This window comes from Heteronotia binoei, chromosome 15, assembly GCF_032191835.1.
Source record: "Heteronotia binoei isolate CCM8104 ecotype False Entrance Well chromosome 15, APGP_CSIRO_Hbin_v1, whole genome shotgun sequence".
NCBI classification, from domain to species: domain Eukaryota; kingdom Metazoa; phylum Chordata; class Lepidosauria; order Squamata; family Gekkonidae; genus Heteronotia; species Heteronotia binoei.
The window spans coordinates 66,217,893-66,239,443 of NC_083237.1; the positions used below are offsets into that span (position 1 = coordinate 66,217,893).

The window sequence follows — 21,551 nt, forward strand, 5'->3', positions numbered from 1 at the left end:
TCTCCTTTCCCTTCCTCCCCCACAACAGACACCCTGTGAGGTAGATGAAGATATTGGATTTATATCCCGCCCTCCACTCCAAAGAGTCTCAGAGCGGCTCACAATCTCCTTTACCTTCCTCCCCCACAACAGACACCCTGTGAGGTAGATGAAGATATTGGATTTATATCCCGCCCTCCACTCCGAAGAGTCTCAGAGCGGCTCACAATCTCCTTTCCCTTCCTCCCCCACAACAGACACCCTGTGAGGTGGGTGGGGCTGGAGAGGGCTCTCACAGCAGCTGCCCTTTCAAGGACAACCTCTGCCAGCGCTATGGCTGACCCAAGGCCATTCCAGCAGATGCAAGCGGAGGAGTGGGGAATCAAACCCGGTTCTCCCAGATAAGAGTCCGCACACTTAACCACTACACCAGACTGGCTCTCCACACCAGACTGGCATTTTAGGGGAAATGCCTTTATCTTACAAAGCCTTTACGTTCTCCCCCTGCCCTCATGCAGCAGAAAAGCACTACTGAGTTCCTTGGGGTCCTTCCGGCCACCCAAAAGACTCCCAGAGACACCCAAAGCTCTGTCTTCAGCTCTGCAGCCAAGCGGCAGCTGGAATGTGCCCTCCCTGCTCAGCCAGGGCTGCTTCTGAATGCTAATGGCACTTCCCACCCCTAGCCCCACTGCACTCACATGCGCATTTCAATCGAACGGGGGAAATTCGTGGGAAAGCTCTTCCGCACCGCCTAACAGTCTTGCCCTGATTTCAGCAGCTCCCGAGGCCTCAGGGAGGGACGGTGGCTCAGTGGTAGAGCATCTGCTTGGGAAGCAGAAGGTCCCAGGTTCAATCCCTGGCATCTCCAAAAAAGGGTCCAGGCAAATAGGTGTGAAAAACCTCAGCTTGAGACCCTGGAGAGCCGCTGCCAGTCTGAGAAGACAATACTGACTTTGATGGACCGAGGGTCTGATTCAATATAAGGCAGCTTCATATGTTCATATGACAACAGAGAAGAGACTTAAGTTGCAAACAAGTGTGAAGAAAGCTGCCCCCCGCAACTGCCAAAGTGTACCTTTCCAAAGACACCCTCCCCAAAAATCAGCCCTGTGACGGGGGGGAAAAGACAGGAATTGCACCACCCTGACTTTCCTAGTTTGTAATTGCATGATTTATTGACTACCTGCGGCAGCAAACTGCGCTATCCTCTTCTCCGCTTTGCGTGAGGGTGAATGGGTGGGAATCCAAAACACAAGCAACCAGTATCATCACACTGTATCAGTCCAAAGTGTCTGAAGCCAGGAGAAGCTGGGGGGGGGGGGAAGAGAGGGGGGCCCATGCCCTGACATGTCTGCTTCTTGGGAAGCAGGCAAGCAATGTGGAAGTCATGCAACGCAGGCAGCTTGGGGTGGGGGGCAGCTCCAGCAGACATGGCTGCGGGGGGGGGGGGGGGAAAGAGAGCATTCAGCTCTTTGCTTCTGCAGCCCCAGCGGCCCAGCAAGGCAAGGGGCTTCTCTGCAGCATTGTGAGGTGCCCAGCCACCTCAGGGACTCCCTCCCTCCTAGGGGAAATCCATTTTGTCCTCTACTCCTCCCCTCTTTGTTCCGTGGCTGATATGAAGCATGAGCACCAGCCTCACATCTCAGCTGCGTGTGCATTCCAGACACAGAGAAGCTTGTGTACACCCAATGCCATGCACGCTGCATACTGCCACGCATACACTACAGCTGGGATGAGACCAGCCAACCGGTTGCCTGGGCACCAGACCCTGGAAGCTGGCTCTGAAGCTCAGGACCTGAAGGTTTTTTTCCTTCTGCCTGTGCCACCCACAGCGATGGGCTCTTTCCTCCTCCTACCTGAGCACTTCTGAGCGCTGTGCCACAGTCCCCCCTCCCAGGATAGCACCGTTGCGTTTGCGACTTCAGGGAGCCTTCCCTGCCCAGCCAGCGAGTTGGTGGGGAGGAGGCCCAAAGGAAAGCGGCCTCCCCGTGGCCCTTTCCTTGACAAAAAGAGATGAACGAGACACATAAAGTTATAAGGTCCATCCTCTCCGGGGGGGGTTGGGGGCTCCTCTCCTCTCACATCAGCAAACAGCTCTTGGCGCGGCCCTTGCTGATCTCGGAGTCAGTCAACAAGTCCATCCGCCCAGACATCTGCGAGACCCGCTTCAGCCCCCGTTTGGAGTTGCTCCGCTTCAGTTGCTTGTGCATACGGTTGACAGAGGCCAAGGTGGTCACGTGGAAAACGTCCCGAACACTGTTCTCGGACACCTTAGAAGAGCATTCCACATACGCCACAGCGCCCAGCTGCCGAGCCAGCAGGCTGCCCTGGGGAGGGAGGAGAGAGATGCACCAGAACATCACCCCGAATACCCCTTCAGCCCATCATTCATTCATTCATTTGCCCTCACCTGCCTCCTTCATGATGCCAACCATTAAGGAGAGCCAGTTTGGTGTAGTGGTTAAAGCGTGGACTCTTATCTGGGAGAACCGGGTTTGATTCCCCACTCCTCCATTTGCACCTGCTGGCATGGCCTTGGGTCAGCCAGAGCTCTGGCAGAGGTTGTCCTTGAAAGGGCAGCTGCTGTGAGAGCCCTCTCCAGCCCCACCCACCTCACAGGGTGTCTGTTGTGGGGGAGGAAGGTAAAGGAGATTGTGAGCCGCTTTAAGACTCTTCGGAGTGGAGGGCAGGATATAAATCCAATATCATCATCTTGTCAGCATACTGTGGCTCAGTGGTGGCTCAGTGGTAGAGCATCTGCTTGGGAAGCAGAACGTCCTAGGTTCAATCCCTGGCATCTTCAAAAAAGGGTCCAGGCAAATAGGTGTGAAAAACCTCAGCTTGAGACCCTGGAGAGCCGCTGCCAGTCTGAGAAGACAATACTGACTTTGATGGACCAAGGGTGTGATTCAGTAGAAGGCAGCTTCATATGTTCATATGTTGGGTCAGGCCAGTGGCCCCTCCAGTCCAACACTCTGGGTCACATAAGAGAAGCCATGGGAGGGACGGTGGCTCAGTGGTAGAGCATCTGCTTGGGAAGCAGAAGGTCCCAGGTTCAATCCCCGGCATCTCCAAAAAAGGGTCCAGGCAAATAGGTGTGAAAAACCTCAGCTGAAGACCCTGGAGAGCCATGAATGGGGCTGTGGCTCAGTGGTAGAGCAGCTGCTTGGGAAGCAGAAGGTCCCAAGTTCAATCCCTGGCATCTCCAAAAAAGGGTCCAGGCAAATAGGTGTGAAAAACCTCAGCTTGAGACCCTGGAGAGCCGCTGCCAGTCTGAGAAGACAATACTGACTTTGATGAACCAAGGGTCTGATTCAGTATAAGGCAGCTTCATATGTTCACCCAAGGTGCCTCCAGGGCCAGGGATGCTTGGCAGAATCATGTCCCCTGCAGGGGACACCCATCCTGCCCAGAGCTGGGAGGGGGCTTGGCCCTGACCCACACCCACAGCGTCAGCACAAGAGGGGCTAACAGTCCCCTCTCCTGCCCCAGACAGGTGGGCGTAAGCTGGGTCCCTGCAGGGCTTTCGGGTCCTCCCTCATTGGGAGGTAACCACACTTGGCTTTCTGCCAGTCCTGAACTTGGCTCTCATCTCACATCTGTGATTCCACGCCTACACAAATGCTAGTTCCTTTGAACACTTCTAAAGGTTCCAAAATCTCCTTCACAGCAGGAGATAATGTTCCAAAAGAAAGGACACAATCTTTTATCAGACCGAATCAGGCACAGTTGGAAGAGCAACCCTAGAACCCATCTCTGGCTTTTGCTGAAACCACAGTTCTTCTCAGGTGGCTCCACTGGCGAAGGAATTTGGGACTCTGGATATTCTGGTCACTGCTCAAAACCTCTCATCACCAGAGGAAGCCTCATTACTAACAAGGCTGAGGATAGTTTCACACCCACAAAGCACAACAGTTAATTGCCAGAAAAGGTCTGTGAACAGACTGTCCATGAGTGGCTTTCCCAAGAAAGATAGGGCCACTTGAGCACCTGGAATTCAAAACCCCATCTAAATTACTAGAGTAATCTTTTGGCAGGCAGACTCCTCATTCAGGTAGTTGCTGTTTCCCCCTCCCCCGCCTGAGCAGGCCACCAGGTCTGCCACATGGACCCCCCCAAAGCATGTTTGAGGGCTTGTTCTCAGGACAGTCAGTTGAACAGGAGGTCTGCATAGTGTCCTCAGTCTTCTGAAATCATTCAACAGATGCCTGCGTATGGTAATTACAGCACATATACACTGGAAAGAGGAGGCACTGCCTCACAGGACGGTTGTGATGGGAAAATGCAGGAGGGGAGGTGGGTGCATGCCATCTTGAGCTACTTTGGGGAGTGGGGAGAGCCAGTTTGGTGTTGTGCTTAAGGGTGCGGACTCTTATCTGGGAGAACCGGGTTTGATTCCCCACTCCTCCACTTGCAGCTGCTGGAATGGCCTTGGCTCAGCCAGAGCTCTCTTATCTGGGAGAACCGGGTTTGATTCCCCACTCCTCCACTTGCACCTGCTGTAATGGCCTTGGGTCCTCCAGAGCTCTCTTATCTGGGAGAACCGGGTTTGATTCCCCACTCCTCCACTTGCCGCTGCTGGAATGGCCTTGGGTCAGCCATAGCTCTCTTATCTGGGAGAACCGGGTTTGATTCCCCGCTCCTCCACTTGCAGCTGCTGGAATGGCCTTGGGTCAGCCAGAGCTCTCTTATCTGGGAGAACAGGGTTTGATTCCCCGCTCCTCCACTTGCAGCTGCTGGAATGGCCTTGGCTCAGCCAGAGCTCTCTTATCTGGGAGAACCGGGTTCGATTCCCCACTCCTCCATTTGCACCTGCTGGAATGGCCTTGGCTCAGCCAGAGCTCTCTTATCTGGGAGAACCGGGTTCCATTCCCCACTCCTCCACTTGCACCTGCTGGAATGGCCTTGGGTCAGCCGGAGCTCTGGCAGAGTTGTCCTTGAAAGGGCAGCTGCTGTGAGAGCCCTCTCCAGCCCCACCCACCTCACAGGGTGTCTGTTGTGGGGGAGGAAAGGCAAAGGAAATTGTGAGCTGCTCTGAGACTCTTTGGAGTGGAGGGCGGGATATAAATCCAATATCATCTTCTTCTTCTACTTCAGGGAAGGCTGATGTAAAAACGTGAAATGGAACACACAAGCAAGCTCAACTGCAGTTCACATTTAGCACAGAGCTAACCTTTTAACATTTCAGTGGGGTAAACAGCCCATCTCTTCACATGAACGGTGACATTGCTGGATGCCTTTTGCGGGCATTTGCACCACTATTCAATGTGACCTTACTCAGGGTATGAGCTGCTGGGGCTTTGGCTGCTCTCCCCTCCTCCCTCCCCTGTACTCTTATGCCCCTCCCCATATAATTTCTGGCTGTGGGCTGAACTGTGAACTGCAAAAGAATGCCCACACAAGCAGCATATGCATGGACCTATTAATCATGAACTCAGATTCTTGCCTCTTCCTAGCCAAGGGTTAGTTTCCCAAAGAAGGGGCAACTGGGGCTCAAGGCTGCAAGGAATGCACTGGCTCTGGCCCTGGGGCTCCTTCTCATCTTCGGTGTGGCTGGGCAGATAATGTTTGGGAGTTGGGAGTGAGCAGTGACGTGGCCAAGTTTGCGGATGACACTAAATTGTTCAGGGTGGTGAGAACCAGAGAGGGTTGTGAGGAACTCCAAAGGGATCTGTTGAGGCTGGGTGAGTGGGCGTCAACGTGGCAGATGCGGTTCAGTGTGGCCAGGTGCAAAGTAATGCACATTGGGGCCAAGAATCCCAGCTACAAATACAAGTTGATGGGGTGTGAACTGGCAGAGACTGACCAAGAGAAAGATCTTGGGGTCGTGGTAGATAACTCACTGAAAATGTCAAGACAGTGTGCGTTTGCAATAAAAAAGGCCAACGCCATGCTGGGAATTATTAGGAGGGGAACTGAAAACAAATCAGCCAGTATCATAATGCCCCTGTATAAATCGATGGTGCGGTCTCATTTGGAGTACTGTGTGCAGTTCTGGTCGCTGCACCTCAAAAAGGAAATTATAGCATTGGAGAAAGTCCAGAAAAGGGCAACTAGAATGATTAAAGGGCTGGAACACTTTCCCTATGAAGAAAGGTTGAAACGCTTAGGGCTCTTTAGCTTGGAGAAATGTCGGCTGAGGGGGTGACATGATAGAGGTTTACAAGATAATGCATGGGATGGAGAAAGTAGAGAAAGAAGTACTTTTCTCCCTTTCTCACAATACAAGAACTCATGGGCATTCGATGAAATTGCTGAGCAGACATATTAAAACAGATAAAAGGAAGTACTTCTTCACCCAAAGGGTGATTAACATGTGGAATTCACTGCCACAGGAGGTGGTGGTAGCCACAAGCATAGCCACCTTCAAGAGGGGTTTAGATAAAAATATGGAGCAGAGGTCCATCAGTGGCTATTAGCCACAGTGTGTGCGCGTTATATATATATAAAAAAATTTGCCACTGTGTGACACAGAGTGTTGGACTGGATGGGCCATTGGCCTGATCTAACATGGCTTCTCTTATGTTCCCCAGTTTTGAGAGAAATACACTCTACGCCTACTCAGAATCACTGCTATTAATTTTGGGGCTAGCTTTATCGCTGACAACAAGTTCCAGGGCACAACACACTCTGACTAATACACACCTGCTCATGTGTGACAGGGATAAGGCGCTGTTTGGAGAGTTCCCGCAAAGTGTTCAAGTCGGTGCGCATGTCCAGTTTGCATCCCACCAGAACCACTTTGGCACTGGGGCAGAACTCCTGTGTCTCCCCCTGCCACTGCAAGAAGGCAGAAAGAAAAGGCACAGAGATTAAAACCACGAGGCGCAAACCCAACTCGCCCCTCCTGCCCTTCACCTTGTTGCATGCGTCTCTCCGCAACATTCTTGTCCTTTGAACAGCAGTAAGGTATGACTGGAAATGGTGCTGATCTGAGAGCCATTCTGCTGGTGCAGGATCAAAGCCCTTGATGGCAAGGCGGTCTTTTTAACAGGCATCCACCTCAAATTCCCAGGAAGCAGAAGGGCCAATGGAAGCCAGCCAGCCATCTATACAATGGTGATAGAGAGTAAGCTAAAGCCCTTGATCCCAGTGGGATATACAGGGTGAAAGCCATTGGTTCACTATAACAAGGGTGCCATGGAAGACTCCGCCATTAGTGGATCTTTGCATCCCAGTGAGTTTCGGGGTTATGGGAAAAAGCCTTTGCCCTTAGCTCCACTGGAATGCAAGGATGCCCCCCACACTCGCCCAGACAACAGTGTTTCATCCACACTATCATAGAATAGAATCCTAGAAGGGCCATACAGTTCAACCCCCTGCTCAATGCAGGATCAGCCCACAGCACAAGTGTTTGCCCAGCTGCTGCTTAAAGACTGCCAGGGAGGGGGGGAGCTCAACACCTCCCTAGGGAGCTGATTCCACTGCTGAGCGACTCTTACTGTAAAAAAGCTTTTCCTAATATCCAGTTGAAAAGAGCCCTGTGGCACAGAGGGGTAAAGCTGCAGTACTGCAGTCAGAGCCCTCTGCTCATGACCTGAGTTCAATCCCAGGGGAAGCTGACTTCAGGTAGCCGGCTTGAGGTTGACTCAGCCTTCCATCCTTCTGAGGTTGGTAAAATGAGTACCCAGCTTGCTGGGGGGAAAGTGTAATGACCGGGGAAGGCAATGGCAAACCACCCCGTCAAAAGTCTGCCGTGAAAATGTTGTGAAAGCAACGTCACCCCAGAGTTGGAAACTCTGGAGCACTTTCCCTATGAAGAAAGGTTGAAACGCTTGGGACTCTTTAGCTTGGAGAAACGTCGACTGCGGGGTGACATGATAGAGGTTTACAAGATAATGCATGGGATGGAGAAAGTAGAGAAAGAAGTACTTTTCTCCCTTTCTCACAATACAAGAACTCGTGAGCATTCGATGAAATTGCTGAGCAGACAGGTTAAAATGGATAAAAGGAAGTACTTCTTCACCCAAAGGGTGATTAACATGTGGAATTCACTGCCACAGGAGGTGGTGGCGGCCACAAGTACAGCCACCTTCAAGAGGGGTTTAGATAAAAATATGGAGCAGAGGTCCATCAGTGGCTATTAGCCACAGTGTGTGTGCGTGTATAAATTTTTTTGCCACTGTGTGACACAGAGTGTTGGACTGGATGGGCCGTTGGCCTGATCCAACATGGCTTCTCTTATGTTCTTATGTTCTCTTAACGACTGGTGCTTGCACAGGGGATTATCTTTACCTTTTTAAATATCCAGTTGATACCTTCGTACCCTTAATTTAAACCTATTATTACTAGTCCTCTCCTCTGTTGCCAACAGGATTAGCTCCCTGCCCTCCTCTAAGGGACAGCCCTTCAAATACTTCAAGAGAGAAATCCTGTCCCCCCTCAGCCTCCTCTTCTCTAGACTGAACCTTTCCAAGCCCCTCAGCCTTTCCTCCTAGGGCTTTGTCTCCAGGCCCCTGAACATCTTCATCGCTCTCCTCTGCGCTCGCTTCCTTCTGTCCACATCCTTCTTCAAGTGAGGCCTCCAGGTGTGGATGTACAGTGGAACTATGACATCTTGCTATCTGGATGTAATGCCTCTGTTGATACACCCCAAGCTGGCATTTGCCTTTTTTGTGACTGTATCACACTGGCTGCTTATATTTAATTTATGGTCCACCCACACTACAAGATCTTGTTCTCACACGCTGCTACCCAGTAGTGCATCCCCCATCCAGTGTGTTTCTCATTTTTGTTACCAAAATGTAGAACTCGGCACTTATCCATGTTAAATTGAATCTTGTTTACTTCCACCCACTTTTCCCACACACACGGCTACCCACCTGGCTCCATCTTCTAGTGTATTTGCTGCTGCTCCCAATTTGGTGTCATCTGCAAATTTAATGAGTAGCCCCTCCTTACTCTCATCCAGATCATTGATAAAAATATTTAAAAGTACTGGGCCCAAAGCGTCACCTTTTTAAGGACACTGTCAAGGGTCTCTGGACGGCTGATGTCAAAGCAGATGAGAACAGCGTCTGAATCAGGATAGGCGAGAGGGCGCACGTTATCATAGTATGTGGAGCCTGCAGGAGAGACAGGAGTCTTTAGAGGAAATATGGCATTTTTGCTCTGAACTATTCTTATCTCAAGACAGAAGGCAGAAACAATCGAAACACAGAGACAAACACCTCGAGGAGCTGAAACGCTTTTGAAATCAGAATCTGGTAATTCTGAATTTTTTGAAATTTTTTCAGCAGAACAAAATCTTTATTAAATAAATTTATTAATAAATAAACATTTATTAATGTGACCCTTTTGACATGTCAATAATACCCAAGTTTTGTTGGGTTGTTTTAAAGCTCATAAACCTAACACCATCCTAACACCACCTAACACCATCCTGAGTGTGAAAGGGTGTTTTAAAAATATATGTGTTAAATTTGGAAACTGGGCAAATCTGCTTTTTGTGTGTATATACAAAAATTTGCTTGAGTTACTGAAGCCAATCCTGCCAGCTGGACTGTTGTGGGTGTGTGCTCACTGCAAGGAGCTCTTGGTTCTAAGGGAATGAGTTCACACCCTCAAAGTCAAGGCGGCTGACCCGGAGAAGCAGAGAAAGGCGCATGGATAAGACTCGCAGGGAATTGTTAGATGTGTCCCACTCCAAACATGGCAGCCCTGCCATCGTCAGGAAGCATGAGATCAAGCGGAAACAGGACAGCATGCTGATGAAAAGGGGAATCCCTTCTACAGTTGGTGAGCAGATCTCCTTTCACCCCATGAACCATCCCTGGGCAGGGAGGGGGACTCTTGGTAGCTGGTTATTCAATCCTTAAGCATGTAGATAGACGGGTGGTGAACCCATGTACTGGTGACTTGCCTGCCTGGTGTGAAGGCAACAAACATTAAGCATGCTCTAGATAGGCTGGCAGACAATGCTGGGTCATGGTACACGTTGGCACCAATGATGTGGGGAAATGCAGTCATGAGGTCCTGGAGTTGAAATTTAGGCTGCTACGCAGGAGACTCAAGACCAGGACCTCCAAGGGAGCCTTCTCAGAAGTGCTGCCTGTTCCACATGCAGGGCTGGAGAGACAGGCACAAATCAGGAGTCTCAGTGTGTGGATGAGATGATGGTGCAGGGAGGAAGGGTTTAAGTTTGTCAGGCACTGTACAAAAGAGATGGCCTCTACTTGTCCCGGGAAGGAACCAGCCTGCTGGCGCTTAAAATCAAAAAGGTGGCAGAACAGTTCTTAAACTGAATATTGGGGGAAATCAATACATGAATACAATACAAATGAAATATGTATCAAATATGAATAGTAAGTAAGTAAAGTAAATTTATTTTTATATCCCGCCCTCCCCCGCCAAAGGCGGGCTCAGGGCGGCTCACAGACATGGAATACCATGATTTGAATAAAATACAATGTAAGCAAACAATTTTAAAATACAATTCAGTTACATAAGTTAATTAAAATAGATAAAACAGGTGCTATAAGGTACTATAGATCATAATCATGCATAAGATGGCTAGGTGAATACAATGAAAAGCAGGAGGGAACTGAGTTGCGCCCAGGAGAGCCCAGACAAAACGAGCTTAACAACATAAGGAGAAAACAGCAAGGCATAATAAAACTGTGTTAAAGGTCTTAGAGGTGTTTTTTGCATTTCTCCCGTGGGATTGAGGCAGCCAAGCAAAGCAGCCTCTGCTGTTTACTCTTCCTCCTCCCTCTTCCTCAAGAGTGGAGGAGGGAGAAGCTAGGCTCTTATCAGGCTCTTATCAATCACACAGCAGAGCTACAGAGCGAAGCCCCTCCATTGGCTGAGGCTTCTCCTCTCTCCTCCTTTCTTGGGGAAAAAGGAGGGGGGAAGAGGGAAAGAGCAAGAGGTTACATGTCTTGGCTGCATTGCATAGAGAAACACAGACAAACAGATAAAAGGAAGTAATCCTTCACCCAAAAAGTAGTTAATTAGCACATGGAATTCCCTGCCAGAGGAAATGGTGGCAGCTACAAGAACAGACTGCTTCAAGAGGGAATTAGATAAATATCTGGAGCAGAGGTCCATCAATGGCCATATAGATGGAACACAATGTCTGGGACAGTGATGCTCTGTATTCTTGGTGCTTGGGGGGGGGGGGGCAAGAATGGGAGGGCTTCTGGAGTTCTGGCCCCACTGGTGGACTTCCAGATGGCACCTGGGCTTTGGCCACTGTGTGACACAAAGTAGAGCCCCTTAGCCATGTCGGGAGCCCACAATTCCCCCCACCCCAATTCCACAAGACTGGCTGCTGAGAAGGGCAAATGGGGCACATCACCACATCAGGTCACAGAGAAGGAGGGATGAGAACTCCCCACCTAGCACTTTTTAGAAGGTCTCATTCTGCCCCCAGCCCCCACACCTGGCATGAGAGACAGGGGGAGCAAACAGGTTCCTCTGTCCAAAGCAGCAGCCCCCTCCATGACCTTGGTTTAGCCAGGCTGCCCCCTTCCGCTACACAAAGTTAAATGGCGCTGACTTCAGACAGCACAGGTCTTGGGGTGGGGCCAAGGGCTCGCTCCAACGCAGGGAATTGCAAGGTGGGTGCTCACAAATCCCCAGTAGCCCCTAGTCCAAGAACTGGATGGAGAAATTTGGGCTCGGTCCAATCACAGAGCTGAGTGAGATTCTACAAGCCATTTGTCCTCCCCTTTCCAAAGTTCAACCCAGACCCCCCCCACACCCGACTTGCAAGGGGGGGGAGGCTTGCTGTGCAGGTGCCCCAACAGAGACAGTACTGAGCTCACCTCAAGAAGTGCAATTCTGATCCCTGCCAAAACATGCAGCTCAAAGGGACATGAGTCTGCTGCCGCGGCAAGCTCTACCCTTCCCTGCCCTTCTGAGAACAGGCCTGGCACCCTGCCATCCAGAGGAGGGGCAAAGAAGGAACTCAGCCCAGAGGTCTCTCCCGGCAAGTCTTCTTCTTGCCAGAAGCTGGAATAACAAGGGAACCTTCCCAAAACAAGAAGACTCAAGAAGACTGAAGTTACTGGAATCTACCATTAGCGCCAAATTGTTTAATTGTTATACTGTATAAGGTTTTAATTAATTTAATGCTCGATAGTTGGGGAGGGCGGGATATAAATCCAATAAAATAAATAAATAAAACACAACCCCAAATAATCCACAAAAGTTAAAATAAAACTAAACTAGAGAACCACCTCCTAAAAATTAGAAGCTTACTAAAAAAAGAAAAGAAACTTAATTTAAAAGCTCAGACAAAATTGTTTTGAGCAGATGCCAAAAAGTTAACAAAGAAGATACCAGGTAAACCTCTCTGGTGAGGGCAACCGAGGGCTTAGGAGCCTCCGCATGAAGGCCCTGCGTGTTTTCCAGGTGGGGGCACCCAAGAAGGGCCTTCCAAAGAGTGGCATAAAAGACTGGGAAGATCCATGCAGCAGCTGGTGGGATTCTGGCCTGTGGCAGAACCAAGCAAAGCCCAGGCACTGGGACTCCTAAAAATGGGCTTCTGGCTCCTGAAAGGGGACTTTTCTCCCCCCAGCTGGGCTGCATATCAGCCCAAGTATTTGGAAAGATGACAATTGTCATCTTTTGCTCTCAGCAACCTCATAAAGTAGTTAGGTGACCACTCAGCATAAGCCACGTAGCAGATAGTGGGATTGGACCCTCGCCATATGGATATGAAGTTCAGAGGCGCTTCTTACACATTCCAGCAATGAGACCTGGGTTCAGCAAAAACAGACTGGAGAGTGCAGGGCTCTCTCTTTTCGCATGTTAGCCCACTGTCCCAAATTCAGCAGCAAACTGTCTGGCTCTTCCTTAGCCTTCCCAGAGGAAAGAGAAAGTGCCAGCACACATCACACAACACACAAACAACATGGTATTTTTGCATGAAAATGGCGAGCTATTGTCTTTGCGTTGACGTAAAAGCAAAGATTTGTTTTTAAAAAGACTTTTTAAACTGCTGGCTGAAAAGCTGTCAGGGAATGAAAGGAATTAGAATGGCAACTTTCCTAGAGAAAATCTGGGCCAGGCCCCAGTGCAAGCCTGGGAAACAGCCCCCCCATTGTCTGAGACACACAAGGCAGCCTGGATTTCCCAGAGGTGGGGGGGGTACCAAAAGAGAAATCCCCCAAATCCACCAGCAGCACAGACCTGGCCAGTTCACCACAGAATAACTACCAGAACTCAGCAGCGGTAGCACCACTGCCAGTGACCCTGGAGGTCTCAGGCTGCGCACTAATAAGGACCACAGAGGTATGACAGAGGGAGGAGAATGCCCGCTTCAGACACGGGAGAGCTTCAAAAGGACTGTGACAGGCTCCGGAGAAAGGAAACCACAAAGAACAGCTGAGTGTACGAGTGCCACATCTCGACTCTACCAGGAAAAGGAGTGCGGAACCACTTGGCGGCTTCCACATAGACCTTCCCAACAGGGCACTATAGCACAAGTGGTTTTCCGTGCATACGTGTTGAACATATACATGAACGTATGAAGCTGCCTTATACTGAATCAGACCCTCGGTCCATCAAAGTCAGTATTGTCTACTCAGACTGGCAGCGGCTCTCCAGGGTCTCAAGCTGAGGTTTTTCACACCTATTTGCCTAGACCCTTTTTTGGAGATGCCGGGGATTGAACCTGGGACCTTCTGCTTCCCAAGCAGATGCTCTACCACTGAGCCATCATCCCTCCCGTTCCTGCAAATCCTGACAGGACATCTAGCTCTACCCACCCACCATTGCAGCACCACACTCCCACTCAAGTCACAGATCCTATAAATCAATGATTTTTTTAAAATATGTGTTTACAAAAAATCTCACAATTCAGTGTTTGTCTAAGCAGTCATTAAAGGTAAATTTTGAAGATGCAGGTTTTTTGGGGGTGGGTGGGGGACCTAATGAAAACCTATTTGGCAAGCATGCAAATTGTTCAGTGCCAAGCAAAGCAAATCCAGCGAATGGCTCACAGCTCATCATCCCAGCCAAGCATTAGAAATTCTGCTTTCAAACATATCCAGTGTGAAATTCACAGCATCCATAGAACTACACTGGCTCCAAGTCTGCCCCAGGTCCCACCAAGCGGACACACGCGGGTTGCTCCCAGTTGAAGCCCAATCCTCAAGTTTATGGAGGCCCAGCTTGGACTAGGACACAAAGTTTGAGGAGGAGGGGGTTACACCTTCTCCTCTGCACTATTTTCCTGATTTAAAACAGGTCCTCCCTAGCCATCAGTGAGGGGTGAGGTTGCCAGATCCAGGTTAGGGAACTCCTGGAGATTAGGAGGTGGAAGCTGGGGAACCAGGTGGAACCAGAGCCTGGGGGGGTACAGTGAGGGATGAGGTTGCCAAATCCAGGTTAGGGAACTCCTGGAGATTTGGAGGTGGAAGCTGGGGAACCAGGTGGAACCAGAGCCTGGGGGGGTACAGTGAGGGATGAGGTTGCCAAATCCAGGTTAGGGAACTCCTGGAGATTTGGAGGTGGAAGCTGGGGAACCAGGTGGAACCAGAGCCTGGGGGGGTACAGTGAGGGATGAGGTTGCCAAATCCAGGTTAGGGAACTCCTGGAGATTTGGAGGTGGAAGCTGGGGAACCAGGTGGAACCAGAGCCTGGGGGGGTACAGTGAGGGATGAGGTTGCCAAATCCAGGTTAGGGAACTCCTGGAGATTTGGAGGTGGAAGCTGGGGAACCAGGTGGAACCAGAGCCTGGGGGGGTACAGTGAGGGATGAGGTTGCCAAATCCAGGTTAGGGAACTCCTGGAGATTTGGAGGTGGAAGCTGGGGAACCAGGTGGAACCAGGGCCTTTGGGGGGGGGGTACAGTGAGGGATGAGGTTGCCAGGTCCAGGTTAGGGAACTCCTGGAGATTAGGAGGTGGAAGCAAGGGAACCAGGTGGAACCAGGGCCTCGGGGGGGGGGGGTACAATGCCATAGAGTTCCCCTCTCCAAAGCAGCTCTTTTCTCTGCAGTCTGGAGAAGAGCTGTCATTCTGGGGCATAACCAGGCCCCATCTGGAGGCTAGCATTTTCTACCCATGGGGTCCACTATTTATCCCGTTCGACAATTGACATGCAGCCTATCAGTAGACATGGTTTTGCAGATGAGGCAGCCCTCCCAGGGGCCATTGTGAGTTAGGAATATGGTATGGGAAGAAAGAGAGGCTGCAGGCTCTTCTTCCTGGGCCCCAGGGTCCTGATCCAAATCTGCTTCTGTGTACTTCAGAACGGAGTCCTAATTGCCAGAATCCAGGAAGGAAGATCCTCATCCTCTTGGAGAGGAGTGACAAATGGAGTGCCTCAAGGATCTGTCCTTGGGACCTCTTTTGTTCAACATCTTTAGCAATGATTTGGATGAAGGAATAGAGGGAATGCTTATTAAGTTTGCAGATGAGACTAAATTGGGAGGGGTTGCAAACACAGAAGAAGAAAGAAACAGGATACAGGATGACCTTGGCAGGCTGGAAAACTGGGCTAAAATCAATAAAATGAATTTTAACAGGGATAAATGTAAAGTTCTGCATTTAGGTAGGAAAAATCCAATGCATGGTTATAGGAAGGGGGAGACTTTTCTTAGTAGTAGTATGTGCGAAAAGGATCTAGGGGTCTTAGTGGATCACACGCTGAACATAAGTCAACAATGTGATGTGGTTGCTAAGAAGGCAAATGCAATTTTGGGCTGTATCAACAGAAGTATAGTGTCCAGATCACATGATGTGATGGTGTCGCTTTACTCTGCCCTGATAAGACCTCACCTGGAGTATTGTGTTCAGTTTTGGGCACCACATTTTAAGAAGGATATAGACAAGCTGTAATGGGTCCAGAGGAGGACGACGAAGATGGTGAGGGGTCTGGAGACCAAGTCCTATGAGGAAAGGTTGAAGGACCTGGGGATGTTTAGCCTGGAGAAGAGGCGGCTGAGAGGTGATAGGATCACCATCTTCAAGTACTCGAAGGGCTGTCATATAGAGGATGGTGTGAAATTGTTTTCTGTGGCCCCGGAAGGTAGGACCAGAACCAATGGGTCAAAATTAAATCAAAAGAGTTTCCGGTTCAACATTAGGAAGAACTTCCTGACCGTTAGAGCGATTCCTCAGTGGAACAGGCTTCCTCCTTGGGAGGTGGTGGGCTCTCCTTCCTTGGAGGTTTTTAAACAGAGGCTAGATGGCCATCTGACAGCAATGAAGATCCTGTGAATTTAGGGGGAGGTGTTTGTGAGTTTCCTGCATTGTGCAGGGGGGTTGGACTAGATGACCCTGGAGGTCCATATGAACATATGAAGCTGCCTTATACTGAATCAGACCCTCGGTCCATCAAAGTCAGTATTGTCTTCTCAGACTGGCAGTGGCTCTCCAGGGTCTCAAGCTGAGGTTTTTCAAAACCTATTTGCCTGGACCCTTTTTAGTTGGAGATGCCGGGGATTGAACCTGGGACCTTCTGCTTCCCAAGCAGATGCTCTACCACTGAGCCACCGTCCCTCCCCTATGTCCCTTCCAACTCTAGGATTCTAGGATTCTTCAGGAGGTGGTGGGCTCTCCCTCCTTGGAGGTTTTTCAACAGAGGCTAGAGGGCCATCTGACAGCGATGAAGATCCTGTGAATTTAGGGGGAGGTGTTTGTGAGTTTCCTGCATTGTGCAGGGGGTTGGACTTGAAATTATTCCCAGACTCTAGAGGTCCCTTCCAACTCTATGATTCTAAGTGAGGAGAATGTAAAGAGGCCCTCAGAGTGACTAAATGACAGCTGCCAAGCTGGCTGTTACCTGTGGCTTCAAAACGCACAGATGAAGCCGCAGAAGAGTCGTATATACCCCCCACCCCTCCATCAGTGGAGAAAGCACCTCCCTCTGGGATCATAAGCACTGGAGTGGGGGGATTACATAAACGGTGCCCATCTGCCACAGGTTTATGTTAGACACTGAACCAAGACACAAGGCTGAAACAGAAGATCCCAACCAACCACTGCTGATGTGACAGGTGGGAAGCTGAGAGCTGTGCGGTATCCTCACCACATCCTTTGCTTCCAATCACAAGGCGCAAAGAGCCTCAAAGGCACCGAAGGAAGGGGGCTGAGTGCAGAACAGCCATCAGGTTGACCAACAGTTTTCTGGAAGTTGTGATGAGGGCTGACACAAAGCTGCACATGCTTCTCACATTTAGGAGGTCAAACCTCAGGCCTTTCCCCCAACGCAAAACAAATCCTCCTCATCTCCGGCAGCCCTTCCTCCCTTTCACGGCTGCTCCACTGCAGGCCCTGGGGCTTCAGAAAGCCCAACAAATCCATTGCCACCCACAGCCTCTCAGTCCTGAAATTATTCCCAGAGCTTTATGACCCCCACGCTGAAACCAAAGATTGGTCAAAGCTCCTGAGGTCACCACCATTCCGATGAGTTGCACCATTCTCATCTCTGCCCCCACCTTCAGGTTGACCTGTGGAAGGCAGTGGTTCAAGGCCCACCCGTGTCATGAACCCGCCAGTCCAGCGTTGGAGGATTCGAGGATCTGCCCCCTCCTTGCCAGGGCAGACACTCCATGCCCTCCTGAAGGGATCCTCCACCAGCGCTTACACTGCCCCCTAACCAGCAGGGCCCTCTAGCTGGGAGGCTGCAGCTACAATCGACACCCTCCCCCCGCCCAGGTGCAGAGCTAGGGCACCTGGTAACCAGAGGTCTCATACCGTCAGCTTATTTTGAATATTAAGTTAAACTTGATCACACTGAATAATTTCTTATTATTATCAAACATATTGATAGTGGAAATTGCTGTCAAGTCACAAGCCCCTTGTCTCTTGCAGGGACCTTGCAGGGTTTTCAAGGCAGGTTTGCCCTGCAGAAAGGCTGCAAAAAGTGGCGTGGGGGGGGCATCTGCTACAGCCCCACTGTCCTGCATGCCAACAAGAGCCACAAAAACTAGTTCGGTGAGCCCTAGGGGAAGGGAGGTGCCTTTAAGTTTGCTTTTCACTTATAGCAGCAGCAGCATCTCTCAAATCATGAAACGATTATTTAAAGAGGACTACTACTAACATGCTGTTATATTACAGAGGCAAAAAGAAGTGCACGATTTCACCAGCTGCGCAAGGAACTGCATGCTACCTCAGGAACATACATGACAGACTTGACCACAGCACCCCCCACCCCAAAGTCAAAGCCAAACTGTGTTTGGGGCTAAGGGGACTTGCCAAGGCTGGCACAGATCGGGTTCTGTTGTGTGAAAAGGCCCCGTGGCTGACATGAGTTCCTTGTGTGTTCTTCCTCCTCTGCAGCAGCAACAGCCTTTTCAACCCCAGGCCAGCCAGATGCCCTCCAGGGGACCCAAAGGTATGACGGGATAGCCGGCCTCAGCTGATCACTCCCAACAGCTGCTAACCAGAGGTCATCTTCTCACCACTGCAGTGTGCGTGTTGCACTTCCAGCCGCTAACCCACCTGGGAAACAGCCACGGCCCAGCCTTTCCGGGTGTCTGCTGCACGAGTGTTTGACACCACTAGAATTGCATGGCCTTTTTTGGCAAGATTTCCCAAGTCTGTACGATCTTCCTCCCAAGACCGGGGCCTCTATTCAACGCTAAAGGACGCTGAAGCCTTTTATCAATTCATGCCCAGCGCTGTTGCAGAAGAATTATTTGCCCACTGCTGCTGCCTCCCATAGCTAGGGAGGGCTCCACTGGCAGCCCAAGGAAGAGATGCGCCTTTCTCTTCCCTAGACAAAAGAGTCTTTTTGCTGCCACCCAAGAGACCAGCCGCCATTTGGACGCAGCTGCAGTGGTGCACAACAGAGCCCTTTACACAACTCAACCAAGCTGGTGACAGACTCATGCCAAAGGACAGGCTTGGCCATGCCAGCCACCAGGCTGCCAGAGCAAGGGGGCACTTTACATGTTCGAAGCTTTGGACCCACTGAGCCCAGGCCCAAAGGTAGTGGGGCTTCCCAGCAGATGGGAATACACAAAAAGAGGCTTGGGGGTGTGTGTTAAAAATTCGAAAGCACAATGGCAGAGGTGCTGAAGAGGGGAGGGGGGGTCCACATTTGGCTTGGAACTTGTGCTCCAGAGACCAAAGGCAGTCTTCCTCAGCTGCCAGCAAGAAAGCTCCCCAGGTGTGAAGCTGCCTCCCCCACACGTTCCTCTCAGCGAGGAGGCACAGCCCCAGACTCCTGAGCTCACCTTGCTGGTTTCACTCTGGCCTGCCAGTGCCGGCCAAGAGAGAAGAGGGGATAGAGAGCCTTTAGCTAAATGATGTGTCAGCGCGCTCCAGTTAACTATGGACCAAACGTTTCTCCTCATGCTTTCCAAGCAGGGCCAGCCCCCCCCCCACCCCAGCAAGAGGAGCTGCATCCCAGCACCGCCCAGGCAGAAGTCTCCCACCCTGCAGAGGTTCCAGGTCCCCCACGGCAAACGCCACTGAGCGGCCATCCTGGCACACCTGCCCAGCCCCCCCTGCCCCTCCTCACCTGAGGTGTCCCACATGTTCAGCTCGATCCGCTGCTTGTCAATCTCGAAACTGGCCGTGTAGTTCTCGAAGACGGTGGGGGCATAGCTCTGCAGGGCGGGGAGAGAGAGCAGAACGCCTGAAGCGCCCCCCCACCCCCCCACCTTTCCCCACCTGCCTCCCTTCTCCCCGCAGGCCAGCAACTCTGCCTCTCGCCCTTGGAGGCACCAAGTCCTGAAGCTCAGCCCCCCCCCACCCCCAGGCCTCCTGCAGAACCGCAGCTCCACCTGCAGCCTGGTCCCGCATGCTGCCCCCAAGACACTCCCTCCCCCAGTCTCTGCCGCCCCTCTGCCGGCAGCAGCAGCCCCGGGGGTGTCTCCTGCAGCCTCCTCCCCGCCACAAGCCCTCTCGCCCTTGGAGGCACCAAGTCCTGAAGCTCAGCGCCCCCCCCCGCAGGCCTCCTGCAGAACCGCAGCTCCACCTGCAGCCTCGTCCGGCAGGGTGCCCCAAGACACTCCCTCCCCCCGCGCCGCTTCCCCAGTCTCCGCCGCCCTTTGCCGGCAGCAGCAGCCCCGGGGGTGCCTCCTGCAGCCTCCTCCTCGGCACAAGCCCTCCCTGACCTCGGGGTAGGCGTCCTTGGCGAAGACGTGCAGCAGCGCCGTCTTGCCGCACTGGCTGTCGCCCACCACCACGATCTTGCAGCGCGCCAGCGGGCTCTCCATGGCGCAGGCTACGGCCGGCCCCGGCCCTCCAGCCCCGCCGGCATCGCTCCTCTCTGGCTCCGCCTCCTCCGCTCCGCCCTCCCGAGACCCCGGGCAGCCCGGCCACGCGCTCCAGCTCCGAGGAGGCGCTGCCGAGCTGCGGGTGGCGCCGGCATCCGGCCCGGGGACGCGCGTCTGGCAAGCGGCGGGACTCGAACCCGCCGCCCCCTGAGCCGCAAGCCTGCCTGCCTTCCTCTCCCGTCTGCAGAGCGGCGGCCCGGGCTTCTGGCGGCTGCCCTCGTGCCCCAGCCCGTGCTGCAGCTGCAGCTGTCGAGGGGAGGGAGGGGCGCTTCTCCCGCCTCTGGCTTGGAAAGGGGCTCCCGTTCCGAATGCATTCTCCCAGGGCCTGAACGAAGCATTCGCACGCAGCGCCGGGCAGGACCCACCCAAGCGGCTGAGAGGGAACCCCTGAGCAAGAGGCAGAAGAGGAATCCGGAACAGACGGGGAAAGCCTCTCCAGCGACGCCCGCACGCCTGGCAGCAACGGCTCCGCGGGACGATTTTCTTTTTGGCCACCGGGGGGAGCTATAAATACTCTTCTATATTTCTTTGTTACTTAAATGATCTTAGCAACAGAACTCCGCGAGGGAAGGCGGTTGCAGCCTAAAACCGCACTGGGGCTGTACATAAGCACCTAGCGTCTTTAAATGAAATCAAGTCCGGGGATCCAGGACTTGTATGGCCGTCTTCTGGGCATGGAGCAGGGGACTGTGGGTGCATGCCTGTGCTGGGGCTAGGGTTGCCAAGTCCAATTGAAGAAATATCTGGGGGCTTTGGGGGTGGAGCCGGGAGACTTTGGGGGTGGAGCCAGGAGACATTAGGGGTGGGGCCAAGATCAAGGCTGTGACAAGCATCATTGAACTCCAAAGGGAGTTCTGGCCATCACATTTAAAGGGACAGCACACCTTTTCAATGCCTTCCTTCCTTAGGAAATAATGAAGGATAGGGGCACCTTATTTTGGGGCTCATAGAATTGGACGCCCTGGTCCAATCGTTTTGAAATTTGGGGGTTATTTTGGGGAGAGGCACTAGATGCTGTACTGAAAATTTGGTGCCTCTACCCCAAAAAACAACCCGCCCAGAGCCCCAGATACCCACGGATCAATTCTCCATTATTTTCTATGGGAATAAATCTCCATAGGGAATAACAGAGTTCCCAGCAGACATTTCTCTCCCCTCCCCCCGCTTTCTGACGTCCCTGAAGAGGGGGGAGGGCCTCCAAACCGGGGGATCCCCTGCCCCCACCTGGGGATTGGCAACCCTAGCTGGGGCAGAGGATGTATTAATCTGCCAGCCTCCAGGACCCAATTAACGGGAAAAACTAATCTGCCAGCCTTCAGTATTCGATTGACGGGGGGGGGGGGGGGGGAGGTAGTCTGCCAAACTCCAGGACTGGTAGTCCAGCACTGGATT

The 21,551-nt window shown here is 51.9% G+C and overlaps 1 protein-coding gene across 1 annotated transcript; it reads right to left on the reverse strand.

Moving 5' to 3' along the window:
- Window positions 1-1,127: 1,127 nt before the first annotated feature.
- On the reverse strand, window positions 1,128-20,129 carry RND2 (Rho family GTPase 2). The gene is made up of 5 exons (XM_060255499.1): window positions 19,998-20,129; window positions 19,400-19,487; window positions 8,935-9,044; window positions 6,625-6,759; window positions 1,128-2,306 (listed from the first exon to the last, which is right to left on the reverse strand). The coding sequence occupies exons 1-5, from the start codon at window positions 20,097-20,099 to the stop codon at window positions 2,058-2,060; spliced, it is 684 nt and encodes a 227-aa protein (XP_060111482.1). The 5' UTR covers window positions 20,100-20,129; the 3' UTR covers window positions 1,128-2,057.
- Between the last annotated feature and the right edge of the window lie 1,422 nt (window positions 20,130-21,551).